The 15,239-nt window shown below is 37.2% G+C and overlaps 1 protein-coding gene and 1 non-coding gene across 4 annotated transcripts in view; both read right to left on the bottom strand.

Moving 5' to 3' along the window:
• Positions 1–4,994: 4,994 nt before the first annotated feature.
• LOC115832977 lies at positions 4,995–5,154 on the bottom strand. Its single transcript, XR_004028386.1, has one exon. It is a non-coding gene; the product is annotated as a U1 spliceosomal RNA (small nuclear RNA).
• Positions 5,155–10,538: 5,384 nt separating this feature from the next.
• The window catches only part of ST8SIA1 (ST8 alpha-N-acetyl-neuraminide alpha-2,8-sialyltransferase 1), a 129,370-nt gene continuing 124,669 nt past the window's right edge, over positions 10,539–15,239 (bottom strand). The window contains exon 5 of one of the 3 annotated variants that reach the window (XM_003265592.4): positions 10,539–11,577. In XM_003265592.4, the coding sequence (XP_003265640.1) occupies positions 11,091–11,577 (487 nt within the window). In that variant the 3' untranslated portion in view covers positions 10,539–11,090. The remainder of the gene's footprint in view (positions 11,578–15,239) is intronic. The other 2 variants (XM_012502468.2, XM_030804470.1) reach the window with 2 other exon arrangements.

The following is a 15,239-nucleotide window of genomic DNA, read 5'->3' as shown; positions in this document are numbered from 1 at the left end:
ATGGGAGAAACTAGTCACTGTGCAAAACATATACGACATCCTATAAGATGGCACCCCATACTCCCAACATTGTCTCTCAGATGGTCCTTAAAATGAGTCTTTATTAGGCCAAGCTAACTTTGTGTAAGGCAGACACTTCTAGATCAGTGTTCCTCAAACTTTTTAAAATTATCCCCTAAATAAACTTTTAAGATCTTTTTTCCTAACCATTAGAGTATCTATTTTTTTTTTTTTTTACCTCGTCATTCAAAAGATACCCGGAAGGCTAGATGGTAGAAAGGAGAGTTTTATTAGCAATATTGGTTTGCAAGCCAGGAAGAGAAAGTCTCCAGCATAGACCAAAGGTGCTCTGTCTTTGTAGAGGGGAGAGACAGGTTGGGTTATATGCCTGGCAAGGTTCGTACAGTCATAAATATTCAGCAGGTTAGAAGGGAAAGCTATACATATTTATGAGGGGAGCAGAGTGCATGCATGATGGGCAAACATCCACATAACATACAGCCATGTTCACTTTTAGGCTGAGTTTTAGCATTAAAATGAGATGGAATTTGGTTCTTTACATCAAAAGTTGAAGTACAGGATGCAAAGAGTTTGCGTGTAGCCTTTATAAGCTGCTGAAACTGGCTTAAGGTCTGCAGTAGTTTATCAGAAGAGAATGTTTATAAGGCTGATCCCCTGTCCAATCAGAGTTGCAGTGGTCTGGGTTGTAAATCAGAGTTAGGATAACTTGCCTGAAAGCTCTTATTGTTAAGGAGGCTGGTGAGAGTGTGGTTTTTCTTGCAGGAATTTAGAAATGTGTCATGCCAGCCAGACCCTGAATCCTCCACCCATAGGTTAACTTTGTTTCCTTAATCTTTAGGTCTGTCCTGATTGATAAAAAGGCATCTAGCTTGGTCTAACTTGGTCTCTCAGATCACATGCCCTAAAACCAATTTTTTCCTCTTTAGGGGGCAGTATCTCTCCTGTTGATAATGTATGTTCTATATGATATGGTAAAGAGTAATGCTAATACAAGCTAGTTCTATGGGAATTAGTTCCTTGCTACATTTCTTTAGCCATAAAATGTGTGTCCTTTGGTCAGAAGGATATTATATGTTGTACATGATGTCAATATGGTAAATGAGTCACTCTGTAAGTTCATAGATAGCCATGCTGGCAGAAGCATTGAGGACAGGAAAGGCAAATCTGGAATACATGTCTAGTTCAGTTAGAATAAATTGTTATGTGCACCAGGATAGAACGCATTGATAACCACTCCAGAAATTAACCTCACTACTGCAGTCATAACCTTTATAAGAGGCCCACACCAAACAATGTGTTGAGTGGGTAGCAGCTGGTATCTTTTCTCAATTACTCCACTACTTTCTCAATGGACTTCTATACAAAGTGGTTTTGGTAACACATATGGAGGTTATGCATGGAATTAATATCAAAGACTAATGATAATCTGCCTTCCACCACTGCCAAGTGCCCAACCAACAATAGCAAAGGCTAATGTTAAACCCTCGGTAGAGAAGCACTCTCTTTGTAGAGATCAGTAATCTGCCTGGTAGGAAATTGATTACAGTGGTCCCACCCAATGAACACTTGTACCTTATTCCTGCTGTCTCCCTTGCCCCATATGCAAAGGTTGGAATCTCCTTGATTGGCATCTATCTGGAGACTCACAAATTCTTTATTGCCTTTTAACCTAACATTTGATTGCACTGTTTACCATGAAAAAGTTCCCAAGTATTGAGGCTGACTTTTTAATTCCGGCCCAGAATTCATGACTATTGAGAAGGAAAGAAATGACTTTTACTCTGTCTATATAAATGAAACATAAACTTGTTTTCTCTACATCTAACAGCTCATAAAATGGAATAATATAAATTATAAATGAAGTCAATCCTCCTACATCTATAATTGTTCATATCATCAGGAATCTAACTGTATATCCAAAATAGTAAGTTTTCAAGCAAAAATATAGTCTATGATTTATAATTATCCTCCTTTTAGGTTTAGGGGGAATTCTTGAGTAATTAATGCCTTTGGAGTCTTAATATCTGCTTTTGAATGCTGAAATTGAAATAAAGTAGAAGAGCAGGACTCAGTCAAATCTAGATTTGGGGACTTAATGATAGTTGGTGAAAACAAGTTAAGTCTGTTTTCCTCATATGGTCTGAGAATAGGTTAGGGTAACCCACATTTATACTAGAGTTTTGCATTTGTTTCCAAGTGATTCAGCTGAACACCATGTAGATTTTCCATTAGGTAATAGAATGTCCTTTCTTAAAATAGCTGTAGCCCAAAAAGCTATGTCGTGTCAGAATGAAGTCAGAGAATTAATAAGGAGATCTGTACAGAGTAACTTGATCAATTTCTGAGGAGAAATGTATAATAAAGGATGAATCAAGGTCACTTTTCCTGATGCCACTCCCTCTGAGGAAGAGTCTGGCAGAACTGGGCCAACAGCGCCCAAGGGGAATGGGAGTTTAAAGCAATTATCTAAATAATTCAGACAAAGAGGCACACTTGGGCTTTGAAAGTCACCCATATGTGCATAAGGGGAATCTAAATGTATTGCATCTTGTTAGGAATGTATTAAAGTATCTCTTGGACACACATACTGATATTGACAAAAAGGAGAAGTTTCATCACTGGAAAAACTAGGCTCATCTTCACTAATCATATTAAATAAATGCTCAGTTTTCGTTCTAGTTTGCCTTATAGATAGTCCTTTCATCCACATAAGAAGTACCAATAGTGTTCTTATATTCTAGCAATTATAATTCAGGATTTCTAAAATGATTTCCTCGCTAAGTCTCATGACTTTTCATCTGTAAGAAAAAAATATCAGTGAAGCTGATATGGATACAAAATAAAGCAGGAATAGAAAATGAAAAAGCATCGCCCATTTAATTCTGGAAAATAAAAAGACTTCACAAGCTATAAAAAAATCATTTTATTCACAGGGTACATTTACAAATTTTCTCCAAGTAAGGGAGGTAGAGAAATTGAGACTTACTGAACCTTCTCACTGCCAGCCATAATTACAGTGAATACACCAAAGAAAAAGACATGTTTTTACAGCAAACCTCCTCCTATGACATTGCATTTAGATTCGGTGGAAAGAAGCAAGTCAGCAGAACCAACAGAGATAGATACTAATTTTTCTAGTCACACTGTAGAAAGTACCGATTAAAGTTTTCTTTTTTACCTGCAACATTTTACATGAAACTCTACAAAAAGAATTGAGCACACTGATTTTCTCCACACTTTCTGCCAGTAGAGGTTGGCTTTAATAGAAAGAAGCAATTCCATATACTCTTCAAAGGTAATTTCAATTTTATAGTTTAATCTAAAATTTTTTCCCAGAATTATTATATCCATGAACTAGTAGTCAGATTACATTATATGAGAAAAAATAATGTTTTAACTTTTCTATTTTCTTATCTCCAGCCTCAAACTTTGCTCTTGAGAAACAGTTTGCACACATGTGGAATAATATTAAAATGTGTCATAATAGAATTAAAGAGACCAAAAAGGCACCTTTTTTCCCCATTGCTGTTTAGACTGACTATGCTGCACGGTAACTGGAATTCTAGTAATATTTCAGACTTTTTAAAGATTAAGCAGGCTTTTTGATGAGCTATATTTATTCTCTTCTCTCTAGTGTCTCTATGATGTACCCTAGTGGCCATCAGACATCCTAAATTGTGAATCCTGTATATTTATTATAAAGGGAGTGTCTATAGCAACCTATCAATGCCCAACGGTGCTTAAGACTGAATGAAAAACAGTGACAGATTGATTCCTTGCTTCTGGTGTTTGCTGGAGAAACAAACATTAATCCTCTTGCAGTTATCACCTAAGGAGCTTCCTACTAGAAGGTTCTACGACTTCAATGAAGGATATTTACATACCATTATCAGACTTCTCCAAGGCCTATAAACTATTGTGCATTTCTATAAAATAGTCACATTTGCTACATTTATAGGACTTCTTGATAATAATGATACAACTTGGAACAGACATGGTTACATCTCTAAAGTGACAGAGGTATATGAAGGAAACACATAAGGAAGTAAGGGTCAAGCCAGAAAAAGTTAAGGCACCCTCTGCCACTCCCCACTCCCACTGAATCAACCATCTCCCTCTTCTCCACGGGTAAAGGGCTTATGTGTGTGTGTGTGTTGTGTACACTAGAATACAGGGTAGAAAATGCATCTAAGTAGCTTAAGTAATCATGGATACAAAAGCCTGTTATTGAAGTAATCGTGGAAGCAGGGTTAGAACCTCCTGTTCTAACTCTAGCTATACATAGCCCACTTTCCAAGGGTGAGGGTCAAAGTGACACTTCCTGCTATCACTGCCTTATCATGACAGGAGATCTAAATAATAATCTTATTTGGGGAATATGTACCAAAGTACAGACAAAAAAGGGCTATGAAAACAAGAGTGTGGGGCTGGGCTCGGTGGCTTATGCCTGTAATCCCAGCACTTTGGGAGGCTGAGGCGGGCGGATCACCTGAGGTCAGGAGTTCGAGACCAGCCTGACCAGTATGGAGAAACCCCATCTCTACTAAAAACACAAAATTAGCCGGGCATGGTGGCGAATGCCTGTAATCCCAGCTACTCCAGAGGCTGAGGCAGGAGAATCGCTTGAACCTGGGAGGCAGAGGTTGCAGTGAGCTGAGATCACGCCATTGCACTCCAGCCTGGGCAACAAGAGCAAAAAACTCTGTCTCAACAGAAAAAAAAAAGAAAAAAAGAAAGAAAAAAGAAAACAGGAGTGTTGTTTCACTGCCATCAAACTCCCAGGAGAGCACCTCTCCGGAAGGGACAGCAAGGGGTGGAGCCTTGAGACTGTCATGATCCAAGTGGGTAAACAGGTACCACTCTGTTCTCTCCGTCAGCATCTCATGATCTGGCTGTCACACTGCTTCTTCTAGCATCTTTTCTCTCTCTTTTTTTTTTTTTCTGTTTTTTTGTTTTGTTTTGTTTTTTGTAACCAGGGAAAAGCAGGAACACAGTCCCCCATTACCACAAATTATGCAGGCAACATTCCAACATTTGGGGAAATCGCAGGGGTCAGCACATCAGGTGAGCAATGGATAAGCCTCACCCAGAGAAAACTATTCATTATTAACCATAACAGCTGGATGACAATATATTTCCTTTAAAATATTTCAAAAAGGTTCCATTCTTGAGGCTCCACTCAAGGTCAACAGCCTCTTCCTTGCTTCCTGCTGAACTCTCTTCTGAGATCACTCCCAATCATCCTTTCAAATTAAAACCAAGATTTTGTCTCTCTTTTTTTCACTTTGGTTAAACCTTTTTTTATTACAATTTTCTGTTTGTAATACTGTGCAGATAAAATAGACATTAACTGATTCTTAGTTTTCTCTGCCTTGGATTAAATCACATCTCTTAGATGTTTATTGGTTTTGTGTGAAGCATACATTTTAAAAATAATCATCAAAAGAAAGTTAATTACATAGAAGCAGAAAGAGGCAGGATCAATATATTTGGATTATTCTATAAAATTCTCAGACAGCTGGGCATCATAGATTATATCCCACAGCTTCAACAAGAAAAAAAATTATCTGAAAGAATTTTAGCACAATATAAAGATCAATAGAAACACAGAGGAGTGACCATAAAATAAAATTCCTCTTCTGTGCTTTAAAAAGTTAGAGTCATAGGCTTTGACTATCTCGCAAATGCTCGCAGGCATGTAAGTCAATTTATAATATGGTATTTATTCCTTATGTATTAGAGACAGAAGAAATCAGAAATGTTGGCACCAGAGGAAACGAATTAGAGAGAAACAGAAACATGTATTTTCCCTTATTGAAATGGTGAGCAGGGGCTGTGTTATGTTTGAATAAGCTTTTCATTCATGCAGTTGTTTCAATCTCTCACCCCTAAGATGTATGTAAAAAATTCAAAAGACAAGTCTGGGCTGAGGGTAAAGCAGATGGTATCCATTTTCTTATGATAGAAGGGAAAAAAAGCTACAGCAATTATAGATTCAAGTCTCTTTCCACTTGCAAAATAGAAATTTTCTAGTGCTCAACCTAAATATTGTGGCCTCATATTTAGGAGTTTATAAACAGACGCTCTGGGCTTCAGACTTCCTGTGAGTTAGTCTCTAGGACTTTTAAAGAAGCTATGTAGGAACTGGTAGAATATTTGATATCTCCCTAGCTTCAAGGACTCAGACTATCCATATCAATGAGGGGGAAAAGTTCCACTTTAGAATCACTGGCAGGGCTATAACTAGGTCGGGGTGATCAGACCCTGTCACAAAACACCCAAATTTAGACAGCACGAGTTTAAGCAAAAACAAAACAGTTTAAGGCAGTGTAAAATTTTGAGGTCCTCAGCGAATTTCCACACTACCTCTCTAGTCACAATGCTATTAGCTCAACTCTGGAGCCAAGGTAGCTCTCCTGGGAGAGGACAGAGACTGACGGTGCTAAAAAGCCAAGGTTAAGGGTAGAGAGCACTCTGCCCTTTTACATCCTGAGAGTGTGGGGATAGGGTCATCTCCTCCTTTCAACTTGCCTCACCCTCCTCCTAGCACATAGTGGAATGAAGTTGCTAGTTATATTTACTGCTGACTTTATTAGGGGCTTTGAGCTAGGTTGCCAGACCCTGAAATTGTTAACCCACTTCTACCACTTCCACCCCTGATGTGTGCCCAACAAAAGTCATACAACCTGAGAGTCGACCTATACGACGCGAAGATAAAGAAAGAAAAAGCACAATATTACTCTCAGTCCTTATTCCTCCACAAGCTTGTCCTCAAGTTCACATAAATGTCCTTACAGCTTTTGATCTTTGGAATTCTACAAACATAGAGAATATATTACCTGGTGCTGGTGGGAAAGTATTTACACAGCACAATGAACATTTCCTAAAGTTTTCAGTGGACTGGTAACATTCCCCTCCCCCTTAGGTCCCTCCTAACAAGGATTTGTCAGTGAAAAATTTCACAAAGTCAATATTTCAAACATAGAAGTTAAAACTCTGGATGGCTGACTTTCTATTAATAAATCAAAAAATGTATATAATAAAGTTATAAAACTGGAATATATAGCTGCTGACAAAAAGAAATGTTATCAATATTGTTTCCATTTTGGATCATCTATAACACTCTTGTAAAGCCTTTGACTAATCCAAGGGTATTTCTGGCAAATGTAAAATCCCAGGATTTTTTCAGTTATTTTCCATTTTAAGCTATGTTGTCCAGATTGCTTCAGGTACAATTTATATATAGCCTAAACAATTTTTTTAGCCAAGAGAAAGACATGACACATCACAAAGCCAAACACAGTATTTTCTGAACATGTGCCATTTGAGATCATTTACTTCCTACCCTTGCGAAGACAGATAAAAGTGAACTATACAGAAGCAAAATCCAGTGAGCACTGCCTTAACTTCTTGTATGAGAATTATGCAGTTTAGATGTGCAATTTTGTATAAACTTTTGGCAAAACCCTCTATACAAAGCATATGTGTCTGTGAGTCATTGTCCATATAAAAATCTTTCATATAAACATTACTTTTCTTAATTATGGAATGACTTAATCCTTCACCTACCTTAATTTTACTGAAGTGTGATTAAAATTAGAGGGCATCCTTAGTCATGATCTTTGGAATCAATGCAGTTCTCAAATCGAGGCTAATAAAAACTAAAATTCTATCAAGGTACTAGTTTTTAGTCTCTTCACCCTTCCTTTTGCCCCTATGGAGCAGCCTAATTTTTATGACTACACAACAATTTTTTTAATTAGTCTGATGGTACAAAGTGATGCCCCCTCTTGGCAGGTGCATCATCAAAAGTGATTAAAGATTTTCTCATTGAATGTCTTCTGAGCTGAATTTTAAGAGTCAGTTATATCAAAATGTAATTGATCAAATCTGGAAAAGTACCAGGCCCAATTCTGAAGGTCTTAATTTCAGAAAAACAAAGAAAGATAATAGGAGCTTAGAATTGAAGATCTTAATAATAATAGAGTATTCCAGAGCACTCTACAGGATGATTCCAGCAAGGTCCTTACTTAGGAACACATAGCACAGTAAGTATAGAGATGCCTAACTTCATGCTACACACACACACACACACACACACACACACACACACTCCTATCTAACCAATTACGGCCAAAAGGCATATGTATGGTGTATCTAGTGAGTTGTAATTTACCATAAGAAAATATTTCCATTAAATTGTAGTCATATTTTGAATGCTGTGAGCTTGTATATCTATCTTTAAGTGAAGACAAGGTGGAACAATCAAAATTTCATTTTGGTCTAATCCAGGGTGTCTCAACCGTGATACTACTGACATCTTAGCCTGGATAATTATTTTGCTGTGAGAGGCTGACTTGTCCATTGTAAGATCTTTAGCAGGATCCCTAACCTCTACTAATTACATGCTATTAGCACCCTTGAGTCATGAAAATAAAAAATGTCTCTGGTCTCCAGACATTGCCAAATGTCACCAGAGAGGGATAATTAATCACCCCAGCTGTGAAGAACTGATCTAATCAAACATCACCGGCACTGGCCATTTCTGTTTTGCCTTTCAGAATCCACGTGAAATAGTTTCACAAGTTTGTAAACTAAACATTAAATATAAATCTACTGCATAAATCTATCCCAGGCATCCTAACAAGATGAAAAATTTCCACATAATATTTTCTTTCTTTCTTTTTCTTTTTTTTGAGACAGGGTCTTGCCCTGTCACCCAGGCTGGAGTGCAGCGGCACCATCTTGGCTCACTGCAACCTCCACTTCCTGGGTTTAAGAGATTCTAGTCCAGATAATATTTTCAATGCAACTGTGATGTATGGGTTTTATGGAGCTTTTTAATTACATTTTAACAATTAAAGTACTAATCTGAGTAACATATTTTATTAACTTTTATATGTGTTTTTGTTAAGCCTTTTATATTTTTAATGGTATACTAGTAAAAATGTATTCTTTTTTAGGTAACTGCTAAATAACAACAGATCAAAAGAGGAAACATATTCAAAGCTTCACTCAAAGTGAATATTTAACACAGTTTCTTCATGGTACATTCTCATTATGTTTTTGCTGCAAACTGGTTCTCCAATAGAATCATTACTCTGGAATTCTTAACTTTCTAAGTAACAATATAATCTGCACTATCAACAAGTCATATTTTAAATGCAAATTTTTATAATAACCTCACTATTTAATTGTATTTAGAAATGGTCTACTTCAATGATGTAGAATTTTGCCAAGGGCTTTGTTATGTTTATGTCATGTTAAATTAACCCACAGAAAATACCAGCCATTATTGTTTACATGGTAACACGGTATGCTAAGTTTTTACTGTTAAAATTAAACTAGAACTTTTTGGCACAGTTTACCTACAATTTAGTGACATTTAAAATAAAAAAGAAATTGAACTCTAGTGTCTCATTTTAGCTTAAGACATTCCAAAGTATGAAGACAACGAGAGGCTTCCTTTACCCTTCTCTGAAATGTAAACACATTTGGCTGCTTGTAATCTGTCAGTAGAGTTTTCTTGCTGTGTATCAAAGCTGGTGTAACAAGCTAAGTAGTCCTACCTGCTACTAAGGAAATAAATAGCTACTAATTCATATCTCTTTACTTGTACAAACTATACCTTGTGTGATCACGCTCAACAGCAAGCCCATTCATGATATTTTGGGTAAAATCAGGATGAGTAAGACAATTCTGCTCATTCCGGGTAAGCATTTGGGGTAAGACTTGCATCTTGTGCTGCTATGGGTATTATGTGCAGCAACCAGTGAGCTCAGTTGTCTTATATCAACATGTAATGGATAGTGCATAACACATTTGTGATCTCCAACACTGGTTACAAATTTTTGCCATACCAGGTCATATGAGTTCAGCTTTCATAGTTGCACAGTAATGAGCTTTAACTTTGTGTGTGTGTATGTGTGTCTACATGTATGCATACATGCATACATGTTAAGCCTTTTACATTTTTAATGGTATACTAGTAAAAATGTATTCTTTTTTAGGTAACTACTAAATAGCAATAGCTCAAAAGAGGAAACATATTCAAAGTTTCGCTCAATTCATTCTTGCATGTATGCATACATGTCCTTTGCCTTGCAGTGAATATGCCACAGTAGATAGAAAAGGGATTTGTCTTCTGGTCTGTCTTCCACAAAGACTAAGCTTTTCATCAGTGTGCTTTACTGCATTTCTGAACATTAAATTATGAAGACAATTATGCCAATTTACAAATAAATAATGCACTCATATTGGTAGTCTTTTGCACCAAAATAAAAATGACAATGCAAACAGGCTTACATAATGCAGACCTAAAATTGGGTTTATGTCCTAAATTCTGAGGAAGGAAAGTGGCTCCTGTTATCCAGACTATGAATCAACACAGTCTAAATTCAATAATGCTTCACATTGTCTCTGTAGACTTGACAAATGAGGAAGAAGCAATTCTTACGTAAAATTTTAAAAATAGAGGGGAGCTATAGTTAATATAGACGTGGCTCAACAAATCACAATTATCAGCAGTAACATTTTGTATCTTTATTACTCAGGAAGGGATTTTTTAAATCTACCCACCCACTTCCCCAAAGAGGGCAAAAATAAATAATAATTTTTTAAAAAACTTACAGTTCTAAAGCCAGTCTTAATAAGACAGGTTCTTATTAATATTATTAAGCCAGTTTGTGTTGACAATCAGCAACACTGTTACCCCAACATTTTCTTTATTCTACCTTGATTGGTTCCTCAGCCCTAACAACTCCAGTCTGTCTTGTTTTTGAACTGCATCTTCTAGATTTGAACCATGTGCTTTACCAACAGCATTTTACCAGCAGTTTACTAGCTGCAAATCTGCCATGTGCTATAAAGTATTTCATAGGATGTTTCATTTCTTTTTTGTCCTCCAAGCCAACACTGAAAGTAAAGTTTTGCTTGGATCTTCATTGCTCCTTTCCTGTTTTTCCAAGGGCCCATGCAAATCCATGAAACAACTTGACCATTCCCTCTTGGAGTCACATAGAAAACCTAACAAAAATACCCTGGTTCAGTCCTTTCTTCTTCCATTGTCCCTAGGAAGTGGGCTGGAGCGAGGTATCTTCACATGGGTCCAGCTGCATTCTCAGTGCACCGATTTTATGAAGATACCAGAGTTGGAGAAATTCCTCGGGCATGGCATGGAAGCCAGAAAAGGGTAAGACGTTATCATAGTAGTGGTGGCTGATGGGCTGCTCATGCATATTCACAGAGAAGGGCCAGAAGCCATAGATGGCCACCTCTTCACAGAGACCCAGAGCTGCGCTCACCAGAAAAAGTCCTGTGGACAGGCGCTTGGCATGGATTCCTCTACTTTTCCAGAACTTTCCAATGCTACGCAGAAAGTTGGGGTTGGCAAACAGCACTGTTTGATTGGCACCAACATCTGACAGTGTATAATAAACCCTCAAAGATGGCTCTGTTCCTGTCTTCATAGAAAAGGCAGGCATGTAGATGTAACTGTGGTTATAGATTTTCATGTTGTCCACAAATGTCTTTCTGGACCACAGAAGGTTCTGAAACCTATTAAAGAAAAAAAAATGGTTCAGTTAAACCTAGACAAAAAGAAACTCATTAGAACCCACTCTATTGTCTTCTGGTGGCCCTGATACCTCAAATCATTTCAATGAAACACATGAAAAACACTTTATTTGTATCTAAAATCCTCCTTGAACTTATCAATTATCTCTCACCAAACAGCCTGACCTTTTCCCTGACCCCTACTTCTTAAAACGCAGTTAACATTTGTTAATGGGGCTCCCTCTGAACTAAAATGCATTGTACATTTGTTCTCTTCCAGAATGTTTTTGCCTGAAATGGGAAATGGTTTAATTCTCATAAATTTCTAAAGGTTGTTGGCTGGGATTTTGATGAAAGGTGCTTAGGTGGTCTAACGTAACCACAAGACTGGTTTCTTCATCTGCAAATCAAAGGAATCACTTCTAAGATACCTCTCCCCACTGAAATTCTATGATTCTACAAATATTCAGATTCATCAATGCTACAACTATAATATTACATGGAAAAAGAAAAGCATGTTACTATTACAAAATGATGCAGGGAGTTGCCCATATTGCTTGCTGCAAAGAACTCTATTCTCCTATGTTCTTTCAGTTTGGATTACATGAAATTCTAGTGCAGTTGTAGAAACAGGTAAGTACAACACAAGTAAGTACAAGATACAAGTAAATACAATAGAATGTTCTAAATACAATGTTGATACTTGTATAAAGTACTATGGAATACAGATGAAAAAAATAATTCTGCCTTGAAAGAGGGAGTGTGGTCCAAGAAAGCTACAGAGCGGGAATAACATTTAAATACACTTCTTATAGGGAAACAACAGAAAGAACAGCAACTAAACTCGAAGGGACACTTTGGTTATAGGCAAGAGTATGCAATATACTGAGGCAATGACAAGGATTCCCTGTCCCTAGAATGTAGGAGGTGCTAATGGCGGGGGCAGTGGCTGAAGACAAGGCACTCTTCGAAAAACCTCTTATATCTGTTTTGTTTGTTAGAACGTCACTCTGTGGTGACAGGAAATCTTCACAACAGTGACTGCTTACAGCACTTATGACAACTATCAGTCTGTGTAAAAAAAAGGTACTCTAATAGAAGATTACCTTGGAAGGAAGAGGCTGGTAGCCTGGAGACCAGGTAAGAGGCTGCTAATATACTCAAGTTAAAAAAAAGAGAGAGAGAGAAAGAGAGGGAGAGAGAAGGGTAGAGAGAGAGAAAAGCTACAAACTAGATTAGGGCCTTGCAACTTTTAATTCCTTTCACCATGGGAGCTGCCCATCTTGGGTTATGTGCAGGTGGAGCAGCAGCATCAAAGAATAAACCGAGCCACAACTAGCAGAGGAAAGTCTGGCCTGACATGTTGGCAGCCTCATCATAATTTGTGAAATTAAAGTTCTGAATACACAAATCCACAGGATTGTACATAGCAATCAGCATTATTGACTCTGCCTGCCCAGAAAGGTATGTTTCCCAAGGCCAGAAGGAAGGGAAATCCCTCAAGTTGTCTTCATGTCCTTGATCCAGTAGCCTGCTTTCTTGATCCAGTAGCCTGCTTTCTTGATCCAGTAGCCTGCTTTATCAATTTTTCCCTGGGCCCTGATACAGAAGTAATAACAGGGTCTTTAGGTAGATTCACTTTAACTTAGAAGAAGCCATGGAAGCACATTCAACCATATCTGGAGCTGGGCCAGCCTCTCCAATACAAATTCCTGCTTCCCAACTTCCAAATGGGCTCTGCTCAGCAATTCTTTTCTTCCTTCCATTGCCCACCCATATCTTCCACCCTCTTCCTAAAACACGAATGCTTTCCCAATCATATAGACACACTGTGCAGATAACCTACTACTCCATTTGAGCCATTGGTTCTCACACTTTAGTTAGAATAACCCAGAGAGTTCACTAATATCACAGCTTCCTGGGTTCTGATGAGAGTGATCCAGGGGCTGAATTTTTACCCAGTACTCCTAGGTAATCTGACACAGGTGGGACATACTTATTGAGAAGATCAAAGCATCAGTGTAAGCTGTCTGGCTTTCTGCATCCATCCCTCACCACCTTTTTCTTTACATCTTCTAATGACATCCTTGCTGCCATTCTAAGAAGTGCTCCATCTTCCCCTCTGTATCTTGAGACAAGCTGTTTCACATATCCTAAAGAACTCATGTTCCAAAGTGGGTCTCTCCTCTTTTAAAAAAAATTCAACCTCTCCATCTCAACTGAATTGTTTCCTCTGTCTTCTAAATATGGTTAGAACTTTCCCCTTCAACTTTACTAAGGTATATTTTACAAATAAAAATCGTGTATATTTAAGGTGTGTAATGTGGTGTTTTGATACACACATACATTGTGAAATGATTACAACAAGCAGGTTAGAACTTTAAAAAACTCTTCTTAATATGTTCACACTGTTCCCAGTGCTACATTCTCATTCTGTCATTTCACCATCAACCTTCTAGAGCAGTTAGGATGCCTCTATTGCTTTCCCTGCTTGCTTCCATTCCCTCCTTATTCCTGTACAGAATGGATCCAATTTCACAGGGCCCTGCTGGCTGATGGAACTCATCCCTGTCTCTGTAGTGGACTACATACTAGCAGAGAATTACACACTGCTTCAATAAAGTAAAGATGATTGATTTTGTGTTTCTATCTTAAAGCCAACTGATTAGTCTTGAAGGGAGTAGTTTTCTCTTTCTGTGTTTTCACTTTGAAAAGGAACACACAGCTTGAATTTACTATAGTCCTAATTTTATTGACACTGTTATTATTTTTACCTCTCCCATTCTGCGACAAATGACATTATTATGTAAGAATTCGATTCAATTCAATAATTGTTATGGTATACTGAATATGCTTAATATTATCCTGATCAAGAGTTTAATGGGGTTGGTATTGAATTTTATTAAATTATTACAAAATTAAGCTGGAATTAGAAAAGAGGGGTGCTCCAGTTTGTCTCTCCAGCCTCATACTCAGTTACTCCTCATGTCCTCACCCTATGCTCCAGCCATCCCTGTGTGTGTACCTGTCCACAATTTTTATTGCATATACAGATTCATTTTTGCTGATCTAGTCGTTGCCCTGGTGAAGTTGTGCCTATAAATCAAGACCCAACTTAAGCTTTCCTTTATTAGGCTTATTCCTTCCTTCCAACTTAAGCTTTCAAAAGTCTTCTTTGAATTCTTGAATAATAATTGCTCATACTCTCTAAGACTATGTACTCCTTGAAAACAAAGGAGAAGTGCTATTCATCCTTTAATTTTTATAACCTAGCTCAGAATATTTGTGTAGTATATGAATAGAAAACTACTAAACAATAATTTTTAAAAATAAAAAAAGAAATCAGACCAGCCTATGAGTTAAGAATAAAAATGAAGATCAGCTCATGAATTATTAAAATATAAATGATTAATTTATAATCAATATGAGCATAAAAGGAAAAACAAAAACAGAGTGTAAAGGACAAAAGTATAGTACATTTTATAAAGGAACTGAATATGTGATAATGGGGACAAAACCAATAAGATTTTTTAAATTACTTAAGAAACAATATTGAGATAGTTAGCTAACAATTTGGAAATCTGAGAGGGAACAGATTCATACTTCATGAGACAATTACTAAATAATTTTAAGATAAGTAAGACAGATATTTAAAATCTAGCCAG

This window comes from Nomascus leucogenys, chromosome 23 (assembly GCF_006542625.1).
Source record: "Nomascus leucogenys isolate Asia chromosome 23, Asia_NLE_v1, whole genome shotgun sequence".
In the NCBI taxonomy this organism is placed as follows: Eukaryota; Metazoa; Chordata; class Mammalia; order Primates; family Hylobatidae; genus Nomascus; species Nomascus leucogenys.
This window is presented reverse-complemented; position numbering and strand designations above follow the sequence as displayed.